A 27,120-nucleotide genomic window follows, 5' to 3' on the forward strand; every position below is an offset into this window, starting at 1 on the left:
TAATATAATGTTGAACAACAAGATGAAAAAATTATATTCAGATTCTAGTGATAATTGTCTTTTTTATATTTTTCATTTCGTTTTTTCTTGTAAATTATAAAAAAGTTATGAACAATAAGTATTTATTTGACCCGAAATTTTGTGTACTTTAAATGAATTTTGATAGTTGGTACCAAACTTTTCAACCAATAACGTTAATCTGCAGAAGGGATAATTTGCTTATCTTCGGTAATGTATATCAAATTAACGCCAATTGTCTTATCCCTTTAAAACCCTGATGTTGTTGCTAATTTCCTGTTTGGTTTCTGTACCGGAAGCAGTCTCTGTGTCTGCCATAGAGAAAAAAAACATTCAAGGTATTTTTTATTCACATTTACATTTAAGAATAGGTTATGATCGATTTGCATATAGTCAAAAAAATACTTCCTTCCTGCATATACATTTTAAGATGGGAAATTTCTAGAATGAAATTTGGGTGGTTGTTAACCTCTTATACTTTTTTCTTATGGTGTCTACTTTGCAAAAAGTTTCTACACACAATACGGATGTACTGAAATTTAGTTTCCGAAAGTGTACATCCGCGTCCTATCTCAATATTTGCTACTAGCTAAAAAAGCTTCAAACTTCCCCAAAAAATTAAAAATTTAAAAATAAACATTTTGAATATATAATGCATAAATCGTTTATACATTATATCGCTTTTCCTTTTGGCCGGAGTAGCTGAAAATAGCGTTTGCAATAATTGGGTTACTGCTGTACACATTTGGAAATTATTGAAGAAATAGGCAATCCATTTTCAGCACATCTTAATACGTGATTATTCAAACAAGGACAATTATGGCAATTGAGAGCGCCGCATCAAATGTTCTCTGCAACCAGGAATTGAAAAGGATAGGACAACGGGCGATAAATTGATGTCTCTCCCAATAATGATAAATATAATTACCCTCTAAAAGTTCATAACTATGGATTAATTGACTTAGATATCTTGATTATAAAACTTTGGGTACTAGTGTAATTTAATGTAATTTAATTTTCAAGATGTAAATAGAAAACACAGCTTTTAAGTAATATTCTATAAGGTTAAGTAATATATTTCAATAAATAACTAAGAAGTATCAGGGACTTTTTCACTAAGTGAATTTATCACAAATGGACATTCAAAATTTGTCCGACTTGAAAGAAGTGGACAATTTTTTTCTTCAGGTGTCAAATAAATATCCCTGTTAGGACTGAAGGAAAGATAGCAGATTTATGTAGATGTAAAAGTCAAATGGGTCTTTTCGTTTTACAACCCAACAACTCCCCCACCCCCTTCCCTCGAAACTTATAAATGTCAAGCGAAGTCACTGAAAAATACAGATATAAGGATGTTAAAATCCATAAAAGCGAAGCTTTAACAAACAGACAATCGTAAAGAATATGCTAAGCTTAAAAATTCTACCTTATCGTAGAAAAACCTGTATTCAAATCGATCAAATATGTCAAAATTAATTAACAGAACTACAGTGTTTTTTTTTTATGAGAACTTTTTTGAAAGCAATTTTATTCCACTTAAGGTTATAAGAATTTAATGATTAATGGCTTATTTTCTTCGTTTTTTAAGGCAATTAATAGAAATAAAAATATTTCAGTTTTTATTTAAAAAGTACAGTAAAATCTAAAATTCAAAACTTAGGTGTCAACATCTAAAAATGGTTTTAGCGCATTTTTCTTATGCTCAAATAATCAACCTTTTAGCTAAACACTTCAAAGTTGAGATATAGAGCTGAAAATGTATACAGATACTATTAGGGACATGTACTAGAACATATCAAAGTTTGAAGGTCATATCTCAACCAGGGAGGGAGTACTGGCCCCCCAAAGTCGACTACAGAAAATCCATTTTTTTCAGAAAAATGCGCTAAAACCATTTTTATATGTTGACACCTAAGTTTTGAAATTTAGATTTCACTGTACTTTTTAAATAAAAACTGAAATATTTTTTTGTTGTTCTATTAATTGCCTTAAATTTCGAAGAAAATAATCCATTAATCATTAAATTCTGATAACTACAAGTGGGGTAAAATTGTTTTTAAAAAAGTTCTCATAAAAAAAACACACTGTAGCTGTTACGGACGTACAGATAGACACATAAACGATGTAATTGTGAAAAAAGTAAATATGAAACCTGCGCCAAAAAGAGTATTTTGTGAAGATCTGCTGTCCATGGCACTGAAATATTTGCTGGGACTCGAAACAGAGCTCGTCAACACCTACAAATTTATTTTAATTGTAGTAGAGTAGTATTCATTTAACTATATACCGGAGGGGGGGGGGGGGGAGCCTAACTGTTAACCAAACGAAATATAAAAATAATCTAAAAAAGAATTTTTTTAACTTTACCTCACACAATCGATATATTATTACTTGGATGTTGCACCGGATTTTCATGTACTCTTATAAATTGATGCTCGCAGTTTCCTAAATTAACGATAACCTCCCTACCACCCCCTCCACCCCCCCCTCCTACTAAATGAATGACATGACCAATAAGTGATGTCCATATTAGCAAGCTAAATTGACAATAAATTTTCCCCTGTCAATACATCCACGTATATCCTATATCCATTCCTCACACACAACTGGAATGAGAAGTAATAAAACCTAGGCAGGGAGGGGGCGAGGGTCAACATACCCCCCCCCCCACCCCCAGCAAAGGATTAATCAAAATGCTACCTGATTTGACTTGGTATGATCTTTACGAAGTGGTGTGCCATAGCTTGTACTTGAGTCACCAATTTCTAAAAACAAACAATTTATGACACTTTGACTTTTACAAGGCCTTTGATCAATAGATTAAAAATTCACTTAAATCCAGGGACCAAGAACGTCAAGCTTTTCATTTTGGTGAAGGAAAATGAGGAATTTGAACTAGTTAAAATTTGAAAATTTTTAAATGGTATACATTCTTAAAGGTATGAATAGATTCTTCATATATGTGTGTGTGTGTGTAAGGGTGTGTGTGTGTGAGCGCATGTGTGTGTGTGTATGTAAGTGCAAGTGTGTGAATGATAAAAGTATTGAAAGAAAAGTGAAAGTGCACTCAAAGTTACTCCTAAAAACATCTATCTACAGTAATATCACATCTAAAAATAAGGGTTCTTTAAGACTTAAACCTCACAGTAAATCTTAAGGAAATGTGGCGAATATAAAAGTCGAACTCAGTATCTAAAGGGATAGGACAGTTGCCAAAAAATTGATGTCCATCCAATATTACCACTTTTGTAAATCTATATTAGGATTTATAAATACGAGAATATATGATAAAGTTCCTCAAAGTTGTTAAGTCAGCAAATATAGTAAATGTGTTCTTAAAACTTTAGATACCAGTATAATTTACAATCCAATGGCCCCCTTTTCTCCCTGCAAGAACGAGAAGAACTAGAATCACTTTTATAGGGTTTCAATATTAGACGTAAGCTAGAGTGTTTAAGCCCTTCTAGAAAAATAAGAAAAAATCTAATATTTAGATCACTATGAAAGCCGCTAGTGGTCGTTTGTCTCATGCCAATGAGGGATGCAATCAGATTAAACATTCCCATGACCAACATGGTTCAGTGTCTAGCGAATACAGAACTATTCCCCCAATACTTATTTTTGACATATGACATATAGATAGAAGAGACTTTTCTAGTGACCAATCAGTATCTACTCTGTAACTAATTTTGTCCGTCCGTTTGTTGATGTTATTTCAGAAATAATGGGTCTAGTGTTATGACAAGTGCAGCAGGAAACAGATGGAAGAGATAATATTTTTACAACTTTTTTTAGCCTACAACAAAACCAGCAAAACATGTTATTTAGCAACTTATAAACTCTATCCACAATTATATATGGTTATATCAGGGGAAATGCCTTAGCAAAGAAGATGGCGTAGCTTATCTTCATAAACAAATAGGAATTTTAGATTACTGGTCGAGTCGTTATTTTTTAAGAATTGAATGTCTGTTATAATAGCACTGTAAAAAAGTATATTTTAAAAAATACTCTACATTAAATGAACTCTTCATCTTATTGGTGAATGTCCTAGGGCCTTAAGAAATCCTTTGAGAACTTTTAACAGTTGTAAAAAAAAGTGGAATTTGAAAAAAGGTTTTGCTTTCGAATTTCAACTCTAAATTAGAAGTTCTGATATAATCTAGCATTCACAGCTTTTAACATGTTCGACTTTCAACCAAGCCAATAAACAAGGTAACGAGGTTATAAAACTTTGGGTGCCAGTGATATTTACAGTCCAATGGACTGGAAAAACCAGATATTTCCCATTGTGCTTTCAATCTTAAAGCAGTTGGCCTTAATCTATTGACGGGTCCCAAGTCCTCCAAGCTTATTAAGAATCACAGTAAAGATTCAAATTTATCTGCTTAAAATCATTTTGTGAATTTGGAATCAGTAGATCTCCGAACCATCTCGAAAAAAAGTTAAAAGTTATCTTGCATTCGTGCAACTAGCTTAAAATCATAGGAGGAAGGTTCAGGGAAAGGAGAATAGCCAGAAATTTGGTTAAATGAGTAAATGTTATCATTTCTTTAAATGAATCGGAGTTTTCACTTAAAGTTAATGTTGAACACTGAAACCCTCTCCCCATGGAAACAAATAAATTCTGAGGAGGGATGGGGGGGGGGGAGAGGGTTAATTTTTCGTTTATTTCTCAATACTTAAGGATAGGTAGTTAATAATCGGCATGGATAAAACTACCCACCGTTTATTTTCAATTTGTTTTAAAAATAAGTGGGAGAGGTTTCATTGCTCAAAAAGTACTTCGGGGAAAAGCACCAATGTATCTTTAACTAATTTGACTTTACTTTGCCTTATGTCTTACAAACTATAAAATAAGATTGATTGAGGAAATTTTATCTAAACGAGTTAAGGTAAACTTTGCTGTAAGAAATTATATAAAACTAAATTGTCTAATTATTGTTCTATTCAAACTTCTAATAACCAAAAAACGTATAAAAAAACAAGCCCACATCTTTAATCGGGGATTTAAAGGGATATGACAATGGACGATAAATTGATACATAATAAATACCCAATTGTTACCATTCTTATAGATTTAGTTATTGTTTGAAGAGTTTAAACACAACAATTTTGGAACAAACCTATGAAAATTCAACAAAAGTACCCAAAGTCAATGATAAAACTTGCCATAAAACTTTGAGTACCAGTTTAATTTACAGTTTCAGGTCCCCTTTCTGATATTTTTTGGCAAACAGTTATGAAAAATGTGATACTTTATGGAATAACAAAAATCATGGAAATTTGTAAATCGCAAGGAAGTCGATTGTATGGATTAATATCCGCTCGTTTAGAACCATAATGCCATAATGAAAAATCATGTATCGTATCGTATTGTAGCCAGTTTTCTATAAATTTTAAAATATAAATCAGAATATTAATACCAGTTTTGTTAAACCGGGGCCTTCGGCACTAAAGTGGTTTTCAATCTTATAATTTTAAATTCTAATATCCGCGGAAAGTTGTCCAATAGTAAGATGAGATAAATAACTATTTTTAAAAGCTAAGCTTTTCTATAATTAGGGTCGGTCCGTCCGTACGTCCGTACGTCCGAACGTCCGTACGTCCGTCCGTACGTCCGTAACGGATAGCTTTTTTCGTTAATTTAGGCGTGTTAGAATTGTCCTATCGATTTCAAATTTTGCAAGGTGATTCCTTTAATAGTTAGGTACGATTTAGAAAGCGTAGCAACTCTATAATCATCACCAAAATGTCCGTACGTCCATTTTAAACATGTTGATTTTTTTACTTTTTTAACAACAAATTTTTATGTGATCTGATCATCCGATTGATCTGATTTTTGGTGTATTGATTCCTGGGACAACAAAGTATAATGTAATAAGTGAAGCAACTTTATAATCAAGTCCTAAAAATGTAAGTATGTCCATAAACATTATCCTGAATCAAGCTGTTTTTCAACAAATTTACTTGCAATTTTGCGTTGACTCTTATACATTTATATTCTGATTATTCAGTTCTGACACTATACAAGTATTAATGTCCGTTTGTCTTACCGTTTCTGTGCTTCGCTTTTATGGATGTTGTCATCCTTGTTAAATTATACATACATACATTAAATCCAATTGAAAACTCTATTTCAGCAGAATGCTTTGTTAAAAAGAAGGAAAAGAGAAGTAAGGAAATAAGGTTGAGTAAAATGCAATTCTGAGATGCAGAGTATCTTAACAAAAGTTGCAACCCCTCACTTTCCAACAGTATAATTGAAATATATAAGTTGTTATATATTTTTTCGCTGAAAAAATTGTAGTTATATGAAAACAGTTGATCCCTTGGTCTATGTTTATTTTTAAAAGCGAACCTTTTCTATAATTAGGGTCGATCCGTCCGTCCGTAACGGATAGCTTTTTTCGTTAATTTAGGCATGTTAGAATTGTCCTACCGATTTCAAACTTTGCATGGTGATTCCTGCAGTAGTTAGGTACGATTTAGAAAGCGTAGCAACTCTATAATCATTACCAAAATGTCCGTACGTCCATTTTAAACATGTTGATTTTTTTACTTTTTAACAACAAATTTTTATATGAACTAATTATCTGATTGATCTGATTTTTTGTATACTGATTCATGGAACAACAAAGTACAATATCATAAGCGAAGCAACTCTATAATAAAGTCCTAAAAATGTAAGTATGTCCATAAACATTATTCTGTATCAAGCAGTTTTTCAACAAATTTACTTACAATTTTGCTTTGACTCTTATACATTCGCATTCTGATTATTCAGTTCTGACATTATACAAGTGTTAATGTCCGTTTGTCCTACCGTTTCAGAGCTTCGCTTTTATGGATGTTGTCATCCTTGTTGGAATATTAAGTTGTACCGCATAATGTAAACAATTCTAGTATTTGTATTAATATTACACAACAATAATGAATAAAAGTTTTTTAAAAGCGAAGCTTTTCTATAATTAGGGTCGGTCCGTCCGTACGTCCGTCCGTCACGGATAGCTTTTTTCGTTAATTTAGACATGTTAAAATTGTCCTAACGATTTCAAATTTTGCATGGTGATTCCTTTAGTAGTTAGGTACGATTTAGAAAGCGTAGCAACTCTATAATCATTACCAAAACGTCCGTACGTTCATTTGAAACATGTTGATTTTTTTACTTTTTTAAATAGCTTTTTTCGTTAATTTAGGCATGTTAGAATTGTTCTATCGATTTCAAATTTTGCATAGTGATTCCTGTAATAGTTAGGTACGAGTAAGAAAGCGTAGCAACTCTATAATCATTACCAGAATGTCCGTTCGTCCATTTTAAACATGTTGATTTTTTTTACATTTTTAACAACAAATTTGTATGTGACCTAATTATCCGATTGGCCGATTTTTGGTATACTGATTCCTGGAACAACAAAGTACAATATTATAAGCGAATTTACTCTATAATCAAGTCCTACAAATGTAAGTATGTCCATAATCATTATCCTGTATCAAGCAGTTTTTCAACAAATTTACTTACAATTTTGCTTCGACTCTTATACATTCGCATTCTGATTATTCAGTTCTGACATTATACAAGTGTTAATGACCGTTTGTCCTACCGTTTCAGAGCTTCGCTTTTATGGATGTTGTCATCCTTGTTTTTTATTATATTTGCGAAGGGGAATTCAATTAAGTTATTTTCTCGTAATTATTCGAAACCGATTAATATCCGTTGGATTAGAACCGGTTCTCATCCATACGAAAAAACTATGTCTATTGTATCCAGTTTTCTACGAATATAAAAATGTACACCAATAAGATTAAAACCAATTTTTTGGCCTGTGCCTTCGCCATTTAGGAGCTAAAAAACTTGTTTTAATCCTATAATTGTGCATTTTACATCCGTGGAAAGCTGTTTATAATACGATGTGAGAAATAATTTATTGTTCAAACTTTTCTTTTGATAATCTTAAAAATAATAAATATCAATAATAGAAAGTAGCTTGATGTCTGTCCGTCCCTTAAGATCTCGGTAACTGATGAACCGATCGGATTATACTCTTACTATACCTACTGGTCCTGTGGTGGTTTAAGCTATTTTCTTTGGGGGTGGGACACCCCCAACCACCCCAAAAATGAAAAAAATCCTCCCCTATTTTTTTTTTACGAATTTTGCTAATTCGCGAAAAATTGCGATCCGTTCGCATTTTTTTTCGCTGGGTAGGTAACGATCCGTTCGCTTTTTTTCCGCGGGGTAGGTAATAGAAGATGTAATTAAACATCTTGGGGCAACGCCCCTAGAGGCTAGGGGCGAAGCCGCTAGTAATTATATAAAAGTAACAGGATGTCTGTGTGTACCGATGAACCGATATGTTTCTTCTTTTCAGAAAGGAGGGTAGAAAGGAGAGGACGTTGAACTATAAATTGTACTAGTTCCCACTTTCTCTCATTCGTTGCATTAATATACTTTGGGGTCTTGATTTGGTAATTCAAACCTTCAATGTTCATCAATAATTCTAGTCAACAGAAGGGGTAATACTGTCAATCGTAATCAGGGGTATACAATTTATCGCCCATTGTCTTATCTTTTTGATCCCTAATGTTTCCCTAATAATTTTAGTCAACAGAATAGTTTTTATGTCAATGGCAATTGTCTTATCCACAAAGATCATAGGAAGAAAAATTCTAACCTGTGTCATTAGGCAGGCTGTTGAACCGTTGTCCCCTGGGTTTATCCTGATATGTCGGGGAATAATTGTCAGGCAGATTTTTGCCCGACTGGTGCGCAGAGAAATATTGTCCACTTGTCAGGGTTGATATGTTATCTAAGGAATCTAAATAGAAATAGAAAATCGTTTTTCTACAACTCCGTCAATAGCATTTTAGAACTTTAATTTGCACTGGGAGGGGTGTCTCCAAAGAGATTTTTTCTCTCACTTTATTTTCAAAACTAAAATCAAAGGGTAGGCTAACCTTCCTCCCCCTTTTTTCCTCTTAAGTGCCCTTAGAAGCCTCTAGAACTCTAATTATTAAATATCATCGCTACAAAAAAATCATCACAGTATTATTCCAAATATCAAACTGGATTTAGTAGACAGAAGGACGAACAGTATAACAAATTATTCAGTTAACAAGACTGATTAAAAATAAGACGTACGAACATACTCTATTCATAGAGTAGCTTTGCTACCACTAAATACTACTAACCACAGCTGAAGTATTTGTCTGAGTCTCTGTTACCACTAGAAGATGATCTGAACATATTTTAATTGTTTTTTAAGTTTTTAATAAATACACTTGTTGGTGCATTCCCTTAAAGTACCTACCGCGCGCTGGAATATATATGTAGGTGGTTTTCCTATGTTTTTTCCTATGCCATACCCTGGCCAATACGTGCGGTGCTTTAAACATGCGGGACTACCCAGTATCAAATATAAAACAAGCCTCTATGTAATATACATATGTCTAAAATATTACAAGAAATAAAGGATATCCTTATTGAAATAAATCACTTTTTTTGTAAAACAATATAGTTTCCTTGATTGAATAGTGTAGGATCCAGGTAGTTGTTCCAACATGGAAGCGTCCACAGGACTGCCAGCAGTTCCAGGGTAGCTGCTAGCGTGCCCAGGGTGACTGCTGGTGGCTGCTCCTGGTTGACTACAGACAGCCTGTGAGTCACCTAAAAATTAAGATTTAAAACTTTTGTTGGGTTTTAAATCATGGCTTGTTAAGATAATTAGGAGAAGCACAAACAGAAATCAAGCCTTACAGTCTTTTCTATGTAGAGACATGCTGCTATTAAATAAATTGCCCTTGTTTACACAAAGAAGTTAAGGCAAAATAATTACAACCTTGTTGGAAGACTTCATGTTCTTGCAGAGTACCTCCAGGCGAGGGATGGACAGGTATAGCTCCAGAAGGATGGACAGCCACTGCAGATGGAGAAGGATGGATGGGGACTCGAACCTGCTGCCCACTTCGTCGCAAGGTCACAGGAGAACTCTTAAAATTAAATAACATTTTTAATAAAAGGAAGAAGTATGAAAAAAGATTTAAACTGATGTTTTGTGAATGGGATAACTTTCAGCTTTTCAGAAGATTGTTGAATTTAAATTGAATGAAAGGGTTAGAACTTAATTTTACATTTAATTGGAAAACTTTGAGGATTTTGTAGTAAAATATAAAATCGTACATTTACAAGGAAAGAAAATTTAAAATAATTCTAGGGAAGGTTTTAGGCTATTGGGACCTAAGCCCTAAAAATCACACCCCCTCCCAAAAATATAGATATCAGGCAAATTCAATACTTACAAATGATTAAAATACTTACATTAAGTAATGAACTGGATGAATTATTCTGTTTGATATTAGCACTACTGTCCACTCCAGTCACACCAAAACTATTCTCCACCACTTCTAGAAAAATAAATCATAAGAAAAAAAGGATCTTAAGGGATATGACAATAGAGAATAAATTGATGTAAACCCCGAATAATATTTTTAGATACAAATTTTGGGAGCTAAACGTTTTTTATAACTACATGCATTAAAACCTCATGAAGATTAAATTCCCAAATTTTAAAAGCTAATAAGTGAAATTAAGAAATTTTTTGCCTCAATATTTTTTAATCAGCCAATAAACAAAGATTTTGCATAATCATTTTAAGAAACTTAAAAGAATTTCAAAATTTATAAAAAACAAAATAAAAAATATAATCTTATTCAATTGTAGGAATATGAAATTCTTGTACATTTCATTTTACATTTGATAATTTCATTTTTCTTTTGAATATTAAATAAGTTTTGTTCTGCTTTTCAATTCTAAATTTCATTATATTCCATTATTTAACATTTTCATTAATAGATGTAAAATATGCGTGGATATTATGTCAGGGGGAAATTGTAGTCAATTTAGGTTGCTATTTACCCTGTTATTTATTTGTCAGTTCATTAATCCAGTAGGAGGGGATGGGAAAGGGTAATTGGGGTGAAAGGGGGAGATAGTGATTTGAGCCAGCTGCGTTGTTCACTTTATTAGCGAACATGAAATTGTGGTGTAAGTGTGGTATCCGCCTCGGTTAAATGGCAGACACCCGAGTTCAAATGACTACGGCAGTGCGAACAGACGTGGACACATATATTATAGAGAAGCTATGCTTCTCTAGCAATCACTAAGTAACAAACAGAGTCTATTCAGTTGTTCCTTTATTCAGGGTCTAAGGTTTACTAAAGTTATATACAACAAACAATAAATACACAGATTGGAATAAGTAATCATAAACAGAATCAATATAAATACATATACAATAATCAGTTTGGGCAATAATGATCCCCCATCCCTGGAAAGGGTGGGGGGAATTAACAATACAGCTTAACCATAATAAGGCTGTCAAAATCTATCATTAATTTTAGGCATAGGGAGGGGGTCGGCTGACCCCTTCCCCAGTACTCGGGGGAGGGCCCTCGGCCCTTCTCCGAACCCAGGTCAGGGTTGCCATAGATATGGCTCACGGCTGCCGAATACCACAACTCTCCCCTCGGAAGGCTGGGAGGGGGTTTCCCTGCCAGACTTCCGACAGTGGTTGAGGCCTTCGGCCCGCTCCTTAGGGGCTATTATATACAAGCGATAATGATTCAATGGAATCCTAGTGGTGATTTTCAGGGCTGATGGGCCCCCAACGTGGGATAGAAGGTAGAGGCTGGCTTTTGTTGGACACGTAGCTCGGCGCCAGCGGGTGTCAGGTTGGCATGGGGCGCAGCCGCTGCGGGACCGGTCAGCAACGGGGCATTCTGGTTGTTGTTGGCAGCGGCTGGGGCACTGGCTACCAGGTTGACCGTCTGGGCGACAGCCTGGCCTCCCGAGGGGCCGCGGGGCTTTCCAGAGTGTGGCCCAGGCCTGCCTGGGCGGTCATTTCCACTATCGGCTGATTGCATGGATACCATCTCCTTGGCTGCTTCCCGGCCAATAGGAATGGCATCCCAGTCCACTGAAAAGTCCCGGAATTGGCATGGGTGAGCCTGGCTCTGGCCAAGGCCTTGCGATACAAGGTTGGGTGGTACAGGAATACTTGTGACATCGCGTTCATGGCGGCTCGTACACCTCCTTGTGCGGCTGCCAGGGAAATGATAGTTAAGTCTCCCAGCAGCTTGACGATCAACAACAGCAGACACAGTATGGCTGCGCCATCTCCCCACTCGTGAATAGCCTGTCTGAACCCAGCCCAGACATCCAGGGTTGCTTCTCCTTCCTCCGCCAGTCGGTCAATATCGTAGGACACGATCCCATGGTCTCCGGTGGCTGAACAGCTACCTTGCTGGACGCATGAGCCATACGACAGGCCGGTCAGCATGGCGGCCTTATACGCTGGAAACGCTAGTAGCTGCTGCCAGTCGTTCAGCTCGGCCTGCAAAAACAATCCTCCCGAGCTGAAGTCATCCAAGGGCTCGGTCAGCAGCTGCTTGGGTGTATCCAGCGGGGGCGGCCTCTTCTTAGGTGCGGGAGTTAGCTCTATCCATCCTTCCTCAGCGTGTACAGTTAGGGGGTAGGTGGAGGAGCAGGGAATTTTGGTGGCATGGCTGCTATACACCTTTGTCACGGCATCTACAAATCCTGTGGGCTCCATCGGCACCTTGTCCCAACATTCATTGCTCTCCCTGACCACGTACTTATTACGTTGGCAGGTAAGCTGGAGCAATACATCTCCCCTCAAAACAGAGAACGTGCTCCCCTGGACGCGCACCGGATGGGCCGGGTCTAGCTGCTGGAGCTTCCAGCAATTGGCCGCTACTTCTTCTGCTGCTGCGCTTCTCATTCGAGTTTCCAGGGTAAATCCGATGTAACCTGCATGTATCTGGGCCTGGAGGGGGACATCCACGTCCCTGGCCGATACTCTGGGCAACGCTGCCGCGGCCGGGTCGGCTGCCACGAACAATGCTGGGTGGTTGGTGGCATGGGCCTCAAAGTCGCAGTTCACTATTGAGGTGGGGGTAGTCATGTTGATGAAGAATTGGGCTTGATGGTCAACCAGGAACGCATCCATCACCAGGCTGGGCTGGAGGCTGCGGATCAGCCTCAAGGGGCAATCTCTCCCCAGGTGGTCCCACACGTATGTGGCCTCTCCAGTGATACAGGACAGCTCGGAATGGGGACACTCTAGGGTCAGGTGGTTAGACTGGGACTCCACCGTCCATTCTCGACTACGTAGGTCTCTTCCTTGACCAGCAGCCGTCGCTCCTGGAGCACTAATTCATTGCGGTACAGCTGGCCTTCGAAATGGACGTCCTCCCCTTCACAACCCACCCCCTCGGGGCTGTTGACCAATGCGCCCACCATATCGAGGGTAAAGAACAGGGGGTGGTTCAGCTGAAACGTCAATGGCTGGGTCTTGCCTGGCAGAGTGTAGACTCGGTTCCTGGCCAGGTCTCGGCACATTTCTGGGTCAATCTTGGTTGGCCGCATGAGGGTGGGGACTGAGGTCACCTTTAGGTGGCCCCAGACTCCACACCTAAATGTCCACTGGGACACTGCGAGTTGACAGCTATATCCCGTGGTCTCCCGAATCTTGACTTGCTGCAGGACATGTATCTCATGGCCCAAGGGCACCTCCTGGTGTAGCGGCTCCTTGCTACACATCTGCTCCTTGTTGTAGGCGGTGACATGGGTGGGGTTGGCACAGTCCCACCCTACCAAGACATAGCTAGTTTTAGGCCACACAGCTGCTAGCAGTAGGCCCCACAGGACCATCCACCAGTGTGAGAATCTACCAGACAGCCATCGACCTCGCGCACGCATCTGGGGATCCTCAGCTCGGGCCACAACTGCTTCTTGGGGCTGGACACTGCTGGGCTGCTCCTGGCTAGATATAAATTTCCATTGAGTGTTATCTTTGGACGCCCGGGGCGTCCCGATACCCTCCCCAATGACAGACTGACAGGCGACTGGTGCCTGCCTGGGTGTCGGCTCCCCTAGCCCCAAGGGGTCCCTTCCCTTGTCCATGGCATGCCCAGTGGCATGGGGCTGGAGTGCGTGTGGCACAGGCTCGCCCTGTATTACATCCCTCCCCTGCCCTAGGAACTCAGGTGCATGTGGCACAGGCAAGTCCTGATAACCCCAAATCTCAATCTCCCCAGCCTCTGGTGCGGGAGGCACAGGCAAGGCTGGAGGGTTACAATACTTTGGATACAATACATTTGTCAATTTTAATTTATCCTGGCTCAGTTGAGGATGGTGGACAGCTGGACTCTCTCTGCTGGCAGGGGGCGCTGGATGGTGTATAGCTGGACTCTCCCTGCTGGCTGGTGGCGCTGGATGATGGATAGCTGGACTCTCCCTGCTGGCTGGTGGCGCGGGCTGACTGGGGGTGACGGATGTCACCCCTCCCTCTGGGGCTGCTGGCTCATTCCAGGGTCCAGGTATCTCGGTGGCGGCGACGGTTGTCGCCACAGGCACCAGTGTGGGGGCGCTGGATAGCACCCCCCAGTCCTCGCAGGTGGCGGCGGCGGTTGCCGCCCCAGACATCAGCTTGGGGGTGCGGGGGCGCACCTCTCGTCCTTCCCACGTGGCGACGCCGGATGGCGCCCCATACATCGACTCCGATGCGCTGGCTAGCGCCTCTCGCCTCTCTCGCTCAGCGGCCGCCAGGGCCTCCCCGTACACTGTCTCGGTGGCGCTGGGTAGCGCCCCTCCGCTCTTGCTGGGTAGACTCGGTCTGGCAGGCCCCATCATGTTGAGGCTGAAGGGTTGAGGCCTCAGGACTTCTGGCTCCGCAATGTTGGTTGGCTGCACGAACCCCGGTCCCAAGTGGTTGAGGCTGAAGCCCAGGCCAAGGCACCAATCTCCATTGGCTCCGACTCATCGTATTGGGGCAACTGGACGCTGGCCAATCCCGTGAGCCCGTCGGTGGCGTCCACTAGGCACACACCCTCCTTCAGCTGCTTGGTGATCATGGTCACGGTAAACATGGCTCGCCTTGTGTACTCAGGTACCGAGGCGATCTCATGACCCATCATAACGCGTTTCACATTAGCGTTACGAATGCCGCGATTTAGTTCATCTATCAATAACTCCAGGTCTTCGTGGCTGTAGGCCTCCCGGTACAGCGCACACTTTGTGGATATGTAGGCTTGTATAGGCTCTATCGAGTGCTGCCTGTAGTCTCTGAAGGCTTGCTTCAGGGTCTGAGACTCATAGGCTGGACGAAATAACATTTCACACTCGGCCTTGACTTGTTCGTATGTCAAGGCTTGGCCTGCCTCTCCAAACAGATGAGAGGCCATCTCCGCCGCTTGCCCCGCCAGGGATAGTAAGAGGGCGTTGCGGCGATTCAGTGTGTCATGGGGGGGCACACGGTAAGCCGCCCATGACATTTCTAGTCTCCGGATGTGGGAATTCCAGGATTGCTTGGGCGGTCCTCGGTACTCCGGCAGGTTACTCAGCATCAGCTTGCGGTACTCGGCTGGAGCCGGCTGGGGATCGTCCTGGAGCCATCCTTGGAGCTGGTCGCCTCCTTGCGCTTGTGGCTGCTCCATCGGGTCAAAGGTTCAGCGGCGGGACACTAAGTTTTAAGTCAATACTATAGGTGGTTTACACTTATGGCTTTCTAGCCTAGCAGCCAACACTGTTTATCACTAGGTTGGTAGTTTAAACTACAAAGATCTAAAATAGGTGTACACTAGAATACTTGTCACTAGCTTCTGAGCTGTAAGGTAGGCTGGTAGGTGTAGATAGTTGTTGAGGGTCTGAACTGCTGGTTTTCCTTATCACACTATAGATAGGAGGGAGGAGCTTGCATGTCCCTTTTTTTCTGAAAATATCTCTGTTGTATGCTATGGAGTAGCTCAGCTCCTGTGTGTGTGTGGGGGTGTGTGTGCGTGCGTGGAATCTCTTTTTTCTTGCAATGCGCCTACGCGCCGTCAGATTGCGCACACAGGTAAAACGCGCATCTATCCCTCAATCTGCTCTCTCATTGGTCCGCTTTATCTCCTTCGTCCGTTGAATTTTTGTTGCGTCCCAAGCTCCGCTGCGCGACCCGTAAATGGCGCTCTGTTCTCCCGGTCGCTATCTCCGCACCGTGGACGGACTTATTCAAGTGTGGGTAGAAAGGGGAGTGCGTGAGGGGATGGGGTAAAACCGTCTGTTCCCCCCTATGGGGAGGGGGGTGCTGCAGGTTTGAAGTAACTGGGTGGTGAGGTAATTGTGCCTTTTCCTTAATCCTGGGCTTATTGTTATGTCACCTTAATTGTATTTGCTTCAATTTATGGTGGGCCCCTCCCCTTCCGATGGGATAAGGGGGTGTATTTGTCGTGCTGAAGGCTTGGGGTCAGATTGTTTACCAATGCATTGTTATATTACATCTAGGTTCTATTTTTGGCTTTATCACAATACACAACAAATTTGTTTACCAAGCCTTGCCCATAAATCTATTGTTCAGCTTTCACACCAGGGTTGTAATCCCTAAAATCTGATATAATATCTGTTTTTCTAGATGGGTGGCTGCGCTGTAGCCTCTCAGGATACTTGGAGTTAACGTAGTTTTTCTTCTGCTTGGTACACTACACTCGTATTTTCGCTCACAGCTCGCAGCTATTTGGCTTGTTTCAGCCCGTCGGCGGCAGGGAATGTCCCGTCCTGCAGCGCCGTGTATCCGAATCCGGCTGGTGGCGGCAGGGAATGTCCCTTCCTGCAGCGCCGCTGGTTCGGATCCTGCTATCTCTTGCAGTAAATGTTGGCCTATTTTCAGCTGTTTGCACTTATTTGGCCTGTTTCAGCCCGTCCGCAGGCCTGTTTCAGCCCTTGAGCGCTCAATCCTCCGTTAGATGTCGGCGCTTCTCGCGGTTCTCCGTCAAGTTTCGCTGCTCTCCGCAGTCTCTCGTCCGATTTCGCTACTCTCCGCAGCTCGGGTTCCGCCACACTTAGTGGTCTTTCGCTAGGTTTCGCTTCCACAACTGCCGGATACAGAGTTAGACCTTGCTATCCAGGGTGGGTAATTCAGGTTGCTTGTGTCAGTTTTGCCAGTTTCACTGCTGGGAGTACCTTAGCCTCAGCTGCGCGTCTGCTCTACACTTGTGGTTTGCCGTAATCTCACACAGCTGTCACCAAAAGTTGTGGTATCCGCCTCGGTAAAATGGCAGACACCCGAGTTCAAATGACTACGGCAGTGCGAACAGACGTGGACACATATATTATAGAGAAGCTATGCTTCTCTAGCAATCACTAAGTAACAAACAGAGTCTATTCAGTTGTTCCTTTATTCAGGGTCTAAGGTTTACTAAAGTTATATACAACAAACAATAAATACACAGATTGGAATAAGTAATCATAAACAGAAACTATATAAATACATATACAATAATCAGTTTGGGCAATAATGATCCCCCATCCCTGGAAAGGGTGGGGGGAATTAACAATACAGCTTAACCATAATAAGGCTGTCAAAATCTATCATTAATTTTAGGCATAGGAAGGGGGTCGACTGACCCCTTCCCCAGTACTCGGGGGAGGGCCCTCGGCCCTTCTCCGAACCCAGGTCAGGGTTGCCATAGACATGGCTCACGGCTGCCGAATACCACATAAGATCCAAGTATAAATAAATCCATTTTTAAAATTGAAATGGTTAAATGAATCAAAAGAATATCTTGAATAATCAAATTTTAAACAGAACATTAATCTGCAAAGTAGGATAGCAGGAAAGAGCTAAGAATATTAACAATCTAGGGATCATAAAGGATAAGACAGTGGACAATTAATTGATGAAACCAAAAATCATGAACACAGCTTATTTGTATTAACTAATCAAGTTAGTAAAGTCTTTGAGCAAACAAATGAGAGAACGTGTTTTATAGTAACTTTGGGTACCAGTATAATTTACAATCCAATGTTCGATCTCTCCTTAAATAAAAGGTATAAAGATTAAACTAATGTTTGTAAGTCAGGGTGCCATAGGACAAATGGTCTAAAATAAATCTACACCAATTTCTCTCCATAAGAGGATATGTTTATAAGATAAAAAGACAAAATTCAAGAGGAAGCTAGGAAGATTAATTCATATTCCATTGTCCTATCTCTATATCCCTGGTATTAAGTAAGACTCAGGGAGGACGGTAATATTTGACTGTAAATTATACCGGTACCCAAAATTTTAAAAACACCTTTTAAATTTTGATTAGTAAATACAAAATAGCAGCTTTACAATTTCTCCATCAATGATTTAAATCTTAGGTGTTATTTTGTTTAAAATAATTTGCTGTGTATAAATTATTATCCAGTGTCTTATCCCTGAATATGCTGAAGTAGAACCCATTAATTTTTGCTAACGACTGTTTGTAAGTTGCCAACAAAAACGATTCAGTCATTAAAAGCTTTGTAATACTTATTTATCACATTGTATTACAGACAGATTTCCGAGGCTAGTAAAATGAAAATGATAATATTAATTCCAGTTTTGTAAACCCTAGGGGCCGAGAGACCAGGTCAATATAAATCTTAGGACTTTCAATTTTATTATTCGTTGAAATTGTCTATAATACGAAACAATAAATGATTTTTTAGATACGGTTTGAATCCAGCGGATATTAATCGGTTTCGATTGGAATACTTATAACTAAAGTAGCTTTTCTATACGATATTTTCTACACCAAAAAAAAAAAAATTTCTGTATTTTTAAGATAAAGCATTAAAGTGTTTCGGGTACATTGAAAAAATGTTTAAGCCAGAGTGCAATTTATAAACTTAAAATTAGCAATAAAAAGATATAAGATTACTTCATGTATTATTTTTGTATTAAACGCCATTCTTTAGTCAAACTGTTACAAAATTGCACACTTGAAATATATATAAGTTCCCAAGAGTTTTTAGCAACAGAAGGATTTTTTAAGTATCTACTTTATAGAAGTAAAACTACTTTATAATTAATTTTGTATACGTCAACGAAACGTTAAGTAGGACATGTGATTTTCTCGTCTAATATTTGAGATGGATTGCTTATTTTTGTAAAGATACCCCTTTCAAAATAGCATCAGTATACAACATTTTCGTCAGTCTTTTAGTTATGCTAAAAAACATAATTGATAAACTGATATGTTTTGTGCTTTGCTACTTTTGTATGTTGGCATCCTTACTAAGATATTACTTACTTGGATTTTTAAGGTTGTCAAAGCCAGAGCACCTCTCTAACTTATCTAGCACCTTAAGAAAACATAATAATTAACATAAGTTATGTAATTAAAAGCTTAAGATTAATATTCAGTGAACTATAACTGTACACCTCTAATTAGAGAAATAAAATTACCCCTTATATAGATTAAGGATAATTTTTGGTGGATAATTTTTGACACTTTAGTTTAAAACCAAATAAAGGTATAATACTAAACAACCAAAGTATTTAACGATAAGCAAAATAAAAAGCTTAAACCTGGCCAGGACAAGAATATTAAAAAAAAGTATGTAGAATGAAATTATTAAACGTGTATTACCAAACAGACAGATTAGCACTGAACAAATAACATTCCAAGTTATATTGATAAAGAAAATAACTTACCAATTTATTAATTTCTGATTGGGTGAAGACAACATCAATACTGTGGTCAGGTAAATCAGGCCGGTCACCCTTCCTAGAAATAAGACGACATTAATATCACTGGTTTCGGGTAGAAGAAAGCAGTTTTTGAACCACCCTCTTTAAAGCTTTTTAGATACCTACAGATTCATACATATATATGCTGCTTAAAAATCTAATAAAAACAAAATCCGAAGAAAAGGCGGAAAAAATGATTTTAGATAAAACAAGTCTTCTAAAATAACAAACATACCAAACACCTAGAAATCGGAGAACGATGATACGCTTATCATTGGAAAGCTTATGCTCTACACACGTGGGCATTGTAGAGTTGTTTTGCTGCAAAACTGAAGAAATTGATATAGGATATTCGTGGATTACAATAATTTGTCATCAATAGCTTGCTAATATAAACCTCATTTATTGGTCAGTTCGTGCATGCAGTAGAAGGGGAGGGGATGGGTTAAGTAGGTGGATTGTGGAAACGTTGTTTTAGCTATTTGCGATTATTACTATATTAAAATCTAGTACAACATCCAAGTAATAATATGTCGATTATTGTAGAGTTGTTCTGCTGGAGATATGTGATATATGTGTAAAAGTAAAGAACCACTGTATTTACTTTATCTTTCTTACAAGAGAAAAAGTAATTTATTTTATTTACAGTCAAATATACCTAAGGTTGGTCTTTTTCATTTCATTTTATATTTTTCTTCATTATTTAAAGTAGAAGGATGTCCTTTTAAAAGCGAAGCTTTTCTATAATTAGGGTCGGTCCGTCCGTACGTCACAGTTAGCTCTTTTCGGTTATTCAAACAGGTTAGAATTGTCCTATCGATTCCAAACTTTGCATGATGATTCCTGTAGTAGTTAGGTACAATTTAGAAAGCGTAACAACTCTATAATCATTAACAGAATGTCCGTATGTCCATTTTAAACATGTCGATTTTTAACTTTTTTGACAACAAATTTTTGTATGTTAAAATTATCCGATTCTTCTGATTTTTTGAAAACCGATTCCTATTACAACAAGGTACAATGTTAAGCGAAGCATCTCTAAAAACAAGTCCCAAAAATGTAAGTATGTCCTTAAACAGTATCATCTATTTATGTAGTTTTGCAACAAATTTACTTACAAAATTGTTTGTACTGATGCATAAATATTCTGCTAATTCAGTTTTGACAATCTACAAGTGTTAATGTTCGTTTGTCCTTCCATTTCAGAGCTTCGCGTTTATGGATGTTGCCATCCTTGTTTCCTCAGGGAGGAAGGGGACTGTAGATTAAACTATTACCCAAAGATTTAAACCACGGTATTATATCTTATTCGTTGGGTACATTCATTTAACTGTGTTTGTTTAGTTCCAAACTGTTCAAACAATTATTTTGTAGGAAAGGGTAATTCTGATTCTCAACATTGGGTATGTATGTACAATAATTTATTTTGTATTATCCTATAATTCAAAATCCCTTGTATTTCTAGGTAAAGATTACAAATTTTGTATATAGCATAGGCCAATAAATTGTTATGTTCAAATGACTTCTAATCATTAGGTGGAAGATTTTTTTTTCTTCTATTGTCCTATCTCTGAATGCCTCAGGAAGTAAGTGGAATTTGGACTCTTAAATGGGCTGGTACCCAAAGTTTTAAAATCACATATCTAATTCGTTGGGTACTTTTATTGAACTGTGATTAGTTAGTTCCAAACTAGTACGGTCAAAAGTTTTCAACCAATATTTTGATCTAAAGAAGGGATAATTTTGATTCTTAACATTTGGGATGTACATTAATTTATCTGCCATGGTTCTATCCCTTAAGATCCATGGAATTCCTAGGTAAAGATAACCAATATTGTATGAAAGGAACCGCCGATAAATTTTGTAAATATTTTCTAATATCTAATAATTTCCCAGCCATATATCAGAACATTCTTTTTATTTCATAGAAAGTTATGTACATTCATTTTTAGCAGCAAAGCTACTCTATAATTTATCTTGTCTGTCCGAGTGTTTGTCAAACGGTAAAGCTATTAAAGAAAGAATGCCTAATTTCTCTGTTGAAAATGCCACATTTTAAAGAGCATCCATTATACAACTTAAGTACTTTGTATGTTGGTCATATAACAAGACATACAAATTTAAGTTACATCTTCTTTTTCTTTTCTTTTTGACCAATGAACAGTAGCTCTATAATTCATTTTGTCCGTTTGTAAATCCAAGATTCTTTGCACTTCGCTACTACATGACGTTTTCATCCTTGTTAATTTGGTAGATTTTGGCTTCTAGAGATACCAATATTTTGAAGATACTTCTAGAAATTAGCTTTTGTTGAGAATAGTTTTAAGGGATATTAAGGGATAGGAAATGGAGGTAAATTGATGTACATTGTAAATTACCAAAAATTACCCATCTGTAAATTAAACTTGCTAGTCACTGCAAGTTTGTGCTAACCACTCAAAATTCAATAGGTCGATTTTCTTTCATTAATGCTATAAAAGTAATAGGAGTAATAAAAAATTTAAAGATTATCTTCTTCTTTGAAACATTTTGTAATGTGAGAAGCCTTGAGCTAACCAATTTCAAGTGTTTCTACATTAGAACACATTTTTGTTTTAGCCAGCAAGCAAGGAAATATTATTTGAACTATCGAAACCTTCAGTTTGCATATTCTAGGCCAAGGCATATCTTAATAATATGAACCCGTCATAATAACTCAGAAGTTTAAGACGCTATTATATTTTTTGACTTAATAAAATTGGTTACTTTTATTGACTTTGATTAGTTGGTTTTTAACTAGTATTGTACAAACTTTTCAATCAATGATAATTTACAGTTATTTTGTTTTTAATCATTGGGTATGTATAGTACATTGTATATCACTTTATCACACATTGACTTATCCTTTAAGATTCCTGGGGTATATTATACTTTGTGTTATTTTGTAGACACATCCAATTTTATTTTATCTTCGCTGAAGGAGTTGTCAAAGATAATATAGTAATATTTAGATTTACACACAGGGACTTTACTATTCTAGAAATAAGGCAATGTGGACTGTAAATTATACTGGTAACCAAAGTGTTGATAAACAAGGTTTAATTCGTTGACTTACATTTTTTTTATCAGTGTTTAGGTTTAAGTTTAATTTACATATACGTGGTAATTATTGGAACTTCATAATTACTTTTGTTTGGAATAAAAATGTAAAATTTTTTGGTAAATAATGTGAATTCCAATATTCTTATGTCAAGAAGCATGTAAAAATTTTATATGATATTTCAAAAAAGAAATTTCATGCCTGGGATATAATTTTTTTTAAAGAATTGTTTTGAAACAAAGAAAGAGCCGTTAGAAAGAGTTTTAAGTACATACAAACAACCACATATAACATTATTTTAACATAAGAATTCTAAATCAATTTTCATCCTGTCTGTGTAGACGTAGATTTTCAGAGACCTTTAGGTATATTTACATCCCAAAAGATCATAAACAAAATTACGCCTTCTATAGATTAAAAATATTGGTTAAAAAGTTCGGACACTTCTAGATTGAGATTTAATAGAATTCAACCAATAAAAGAAATTTAGGTACAAGTAAAATTTTCAGTCCAATATCAATTCCCTCCCTGTATGTAGATATTGGAATTTTAAAATATGAATTTTACTTAAAATTTAAAAATTGTAAAAATTTATTGATAATTCAGCAATTTGCTCGCTCTCTCTCTTTAACTTGGTACAATTGTGTAATTGAATTCATTTGAGAAAAGGGGGGTGGGGGGGGGGGGTTGGCCTATAAAATCTCGTAATCCGAGTGCTCAACACTCGTTAAAGAATTCGTAATATAATAATTACTGAAGAACATACATTAAATTTCTGTCAAATACTATTTTTAAATCTAACCAAGACTTTAATGAATCTTTTATTTTCATAACAGAGCATTTGATGTATTTCTACAAAATATTTCGACGATTTTTAATTATTTATTTAATGCTAAAACTTTTTTCTTCACAAATTGATAAATATCTCATAAAAAAAGGAAAAAAATTGGAAATTTTTGAAAATTTCTTACGAGCATAAAAAATCTTAAAAACGAGATTTGTACTAATTTCTCCCCTATACTTTACATATTTTATATGTACATTGTAAATTATAAAATAAATTTTTTTTTATAAATTCTCAATCAAAAATTGATTTTCAGCAAATTAAATAGAAATGTATTGAAGAGAATCAAATATTTAATTTGTAATTTAGATAATTACGATGTCTGTCTGTAGCTTAAATTCTCGGTAACTGCTAAACTGATTGGGATCTGCTTTTTAGGGAAAACACTTACTAGCCATACCATGGTTTAAAGCTATTTTATTAGGGCCTAGGATAATTTTATTTTAAACAAAACTGAAATCAAAAGAGGTAGGGAAACCCAAATTGAAACCCGCTTGTTATTCATAAAAGATTACTTCCCTCATACCGTGTTTATATTAAAATGTCTGTAACTCTATTTTAATCTTTAAAAGAAGTATTTACCTGGGAGTGTTATTTTTGGAGCCTTCCTCCCATAGTTGACCAAACTAAAAATATAAAAGAAATTTCATATTCCAGATAACAAAAGTAAATCAGAAACATATAAAAAAAGAAACTGCGCAGGTTATGTGGATTGTATAGCAAAATTCTACTACAATGAGTTCCATTTTAGTAGCGCAGCTACGACGGATATAGAATACGTGGATATATTGACAGGAAAAATTTATTTTTAATATACACTGTTAAAAATAATTTTTTTATTTAGTATCAATTGATACTCTGGAGAGTATTGGAACCGTAAGTACGCTACAACTATATAATTAATATATAACACTATGTAATACTATATAACACAATAATTATTACTATACAGAACCCATACATTTTTTAGTATCGATTGATACGCTCTAGAATACTGGAAAATACGGTACAGAAATGTTTATTAAAATAGTACTATTTGATAGACTCTAGTGTACTGGAAAATACGCTGTAGAAATGTTTTTTAATTTAGTACTATTTCATACGCTGTAGCGTATCAGACAATACGCAAGAGAATAGTTTATTAAAATAGTAACTATTCATACGTTCTAGGGTACGAATCCGTACTGTAAAGAATAATTGAAACAGACACCATTGGTGCACACCTCTCATGGAAGTGTTTTTGCTTGGTCGTTTTAGACAAAGATGAAATGTTACTATTTATGCTCAGATTTATAGTTTTGATTTTTGTAATTATGACTGACCATAGTTTTTATTTTTAAGGATCATGTTTAGTCCTAAACATCTTTAAAGTCATTTTTTTTACTAAATTTACATTTAAATTAATGTTTTATTGCTCTGCTTGGCATGTTTGTTGATATAACAAAATGTATATGTACATATAATAATCATATATTATAAACTGATCTTTCATCCAAAGTAAAAAAGTTTCATACTCTACAGAGTATCAAAAATTATGATAGAGGATATCAAAAATTGCAAAGGAGAGTATTAAAAACTTACTTCTACCATATTGAATATTATTCCAAAGAGCGTATTGGATAATACTATACAGACAAATACATTATTTAGTACTACATGTTACTCCGTAGAACACTAAGTATTGCTCAATACAGTATTGGAATCTTCCTTGTATTGTAATAAGGTTTTTTTCCTATAACGTACGGATTGATACTATACATTAATTTGAAGAATATATAGTATTATCTGATGCTAAAAAAAAATTATTTTTAACAGTGTAGGTTGCTAACATGGACTTTACTTATGGGTCATTTAGTTCGTTCAGTAGGAGGTGAGGAGGGTGGATGGAAGGTAACGTTATTTAAGCCAGCTTGGAGTATCACTTTATTCCAGTACATGAAAATCTGGTGCAACATCCAAGTTAAAATATATCAATTGCAGCTGCTCAACAATTAGGGTATGTAAATGCGTCTGTATGACACAAAAAGCACGTAAGCTTTTCAGTTTATTATTAAATTATATTACAATTTTTAAATAGGATAAAAAATATTTGCTCACCCTGTTCTGTGATATGATACAATCATTGGAAGTTCTGGAAGCATTACCGATCTCAAGATCTCGGTTCTCTAACTCTTGCTCTTTAGAACTTTTTTTCCTAAAAAATAACATCAAAATGATTATTTTTGAAGTATTACAGCTATTTTAGAGGAGGTACTACCACCCTTCCAATAGAATAATAATAATACTTTTTTGGTTATTTCAAAAGTCTCAAGAGTCTTTAGATGCATGTAGTGATGTAATCGCGAGTCTCTTTATGATGTAGAATATTGTTATTTTTATGCTTTTTGCACTAATCTTAAATTTTTCTGTGTCGACTGTAGTTTTCTATAAATAGCAGAGAGGGATATTGAAATTTAAATCATACCAATGGCAAAAGTTTATAACCACGTTATTTTATTCATTGGATCAATTTTTTAATGAATTTTGATTAGTTAGTTTGAAACTAGTATTCTCCAAACTTTTCAACAACAATTCTAATTTACAATTTTGTTGTTCAGGAATTGGGATGTACATCAATATATCGTTCATTGTTTAATCAAACGCCATACCAAAAAGTGCAATCAATACCCTAGATAAAACCCTGTACACGCCCCTATTGAATGTGTAGGAATAATGTTGGTGCCGATTTCAATTTCAAATGAAGTTCTATCTCAAGTGGAGTTTCATCAAAACAACCAGGAATAGCCATAAAATAGAACGAAAGAAAACTATGATTGAATTATTTTACCAGTATGGCTTCGAAACCGATTGATATCAGCTGGATTAGAACCTGTTCTTAGTCATACTGAAAAATCGGGTATAGTCCTTTCCACGACATCCCTCCATAAGGAGCGATTCTTCGTATTTTACACAGTAGCTTTTCTCCTATTTCTAGCCCCTGCGGGGGGCTCTAACCCTGCGGGGCCAATTACCTAACCCTGTTGGGCAATCACCTAACACACTATAACCTAACCTAACCTAAAATAACCTATAAAAAGCCATTTTAAAAATACGACTAATCGCTCCTTATGGAGGGATGTCGTGGATAGGACAATACCCGAAAAATCTTGTATACCATCGAATTACAGACTATTTTTCACCAATTAGAAAATAAAAATTATGATATTAATAACAGTTTTAATCTCACATTTTTTCATTTTAACATCCGCGTAAAGCTGTCTATAAAATGATGCGATAACAGTAATTTATTTTATTCTTCTAAAAGAACACCTTATCAAGTTTATAGTTTACTTTGCCCACTCACAATCATCAGATAACAAGGATGACAACATCCATAAAAGCGAAGCTCTGAAATGGAAGGACAAACGGACATTAAGACTTGTATAATGTCAGAACTGAATAATCAGAATGCGAATGTATAAGAGTCAAAGCAAAATTGTAAGTAAATTTGTTGAAAAACTGCTTGATACAGGATAATGATTATGGACATACTTACATTTTTAGGACTTGATTATAGAGTTGCTTCGCTTTTAATATTGTACTTTGATGTCCTAGGAATCAGTATACCAAAAATCAGACCA

At 36.8% G+C, this 27,120-nt stretch overlaps 1 protein-coding gene across 3 annotated transcripts in view; it reads right to left on the reverse strand.

Annotated features, from left to right (window-relative positions):
* LOC145321917 (uncharacterized) overlaps window positions 1-27,120 on the reverse strand; it is a 98,143-nt gene that overhangs the window by 20,074 nt on the left and 50,949 nt on the right. For 2 of the 3 annotated variants that reach the window (XM_080163580.1, XM_080163579.1), the window contains 11 exons: window positions 25,598-25,694; window positions 24,083-24,126; window positions 19,542-19,614; window positions 19,138-19,189; window positions 10,337-10,422; window positions 9,858-10,008; window positions 9,541-9,685; window positions 9,211-9,257; window positions 8,694-8,837; window positions 2,719-2,783; window positions 2,171-2,255 (listed from right to left, as the gene is read on the reverse strand). In XM_080163580.1, the coding sequence (XP_080019706.1) occupies window positions 2,171-2,255; window positions 2,719-2,783; window positions 8,694-8,837; window positions 9,211-9,257; window positions 9,541-9,685; window positions 9,858-10,008; window positions 10,337-10,422; window positions 19,138-19,189; window positions 19,542-19,614; window positions 24,083-24,126; window positions 25,598-25,694 (989 nt within the window). The remainder of the gene's footprint in view (window positions 1-2,170; window positions 2,256-2,718; window positions 2,784-8,693; window positions 8,838-9,210; window positions 9,258-9,540; window positions 9,686-9,857; window positions 10,009-10,336; window positions 10,423-19,137; window positions 19,190-19,541; window positions 19,615-24,082; window positions 24,127-25,597; window positions 25,695-27,120) is intronic. The other variant, XM_080163581.1, reaches the window with a different exon arrangement.

This window comes from Acartia tonsa, chromosome 6 (genome assembly GCF_053477335.1).
Source record: "Acartia tonsa isolate MP-2025a chromosome 6, ASM5347733v1, whole genome shotgun sequence".
Lineage (NCBI taxonomy): Eukaryota > Metazoa > Arthropoda > Copepoda > Calanoida > Acartiidae > Acartia > Acartia tonsa.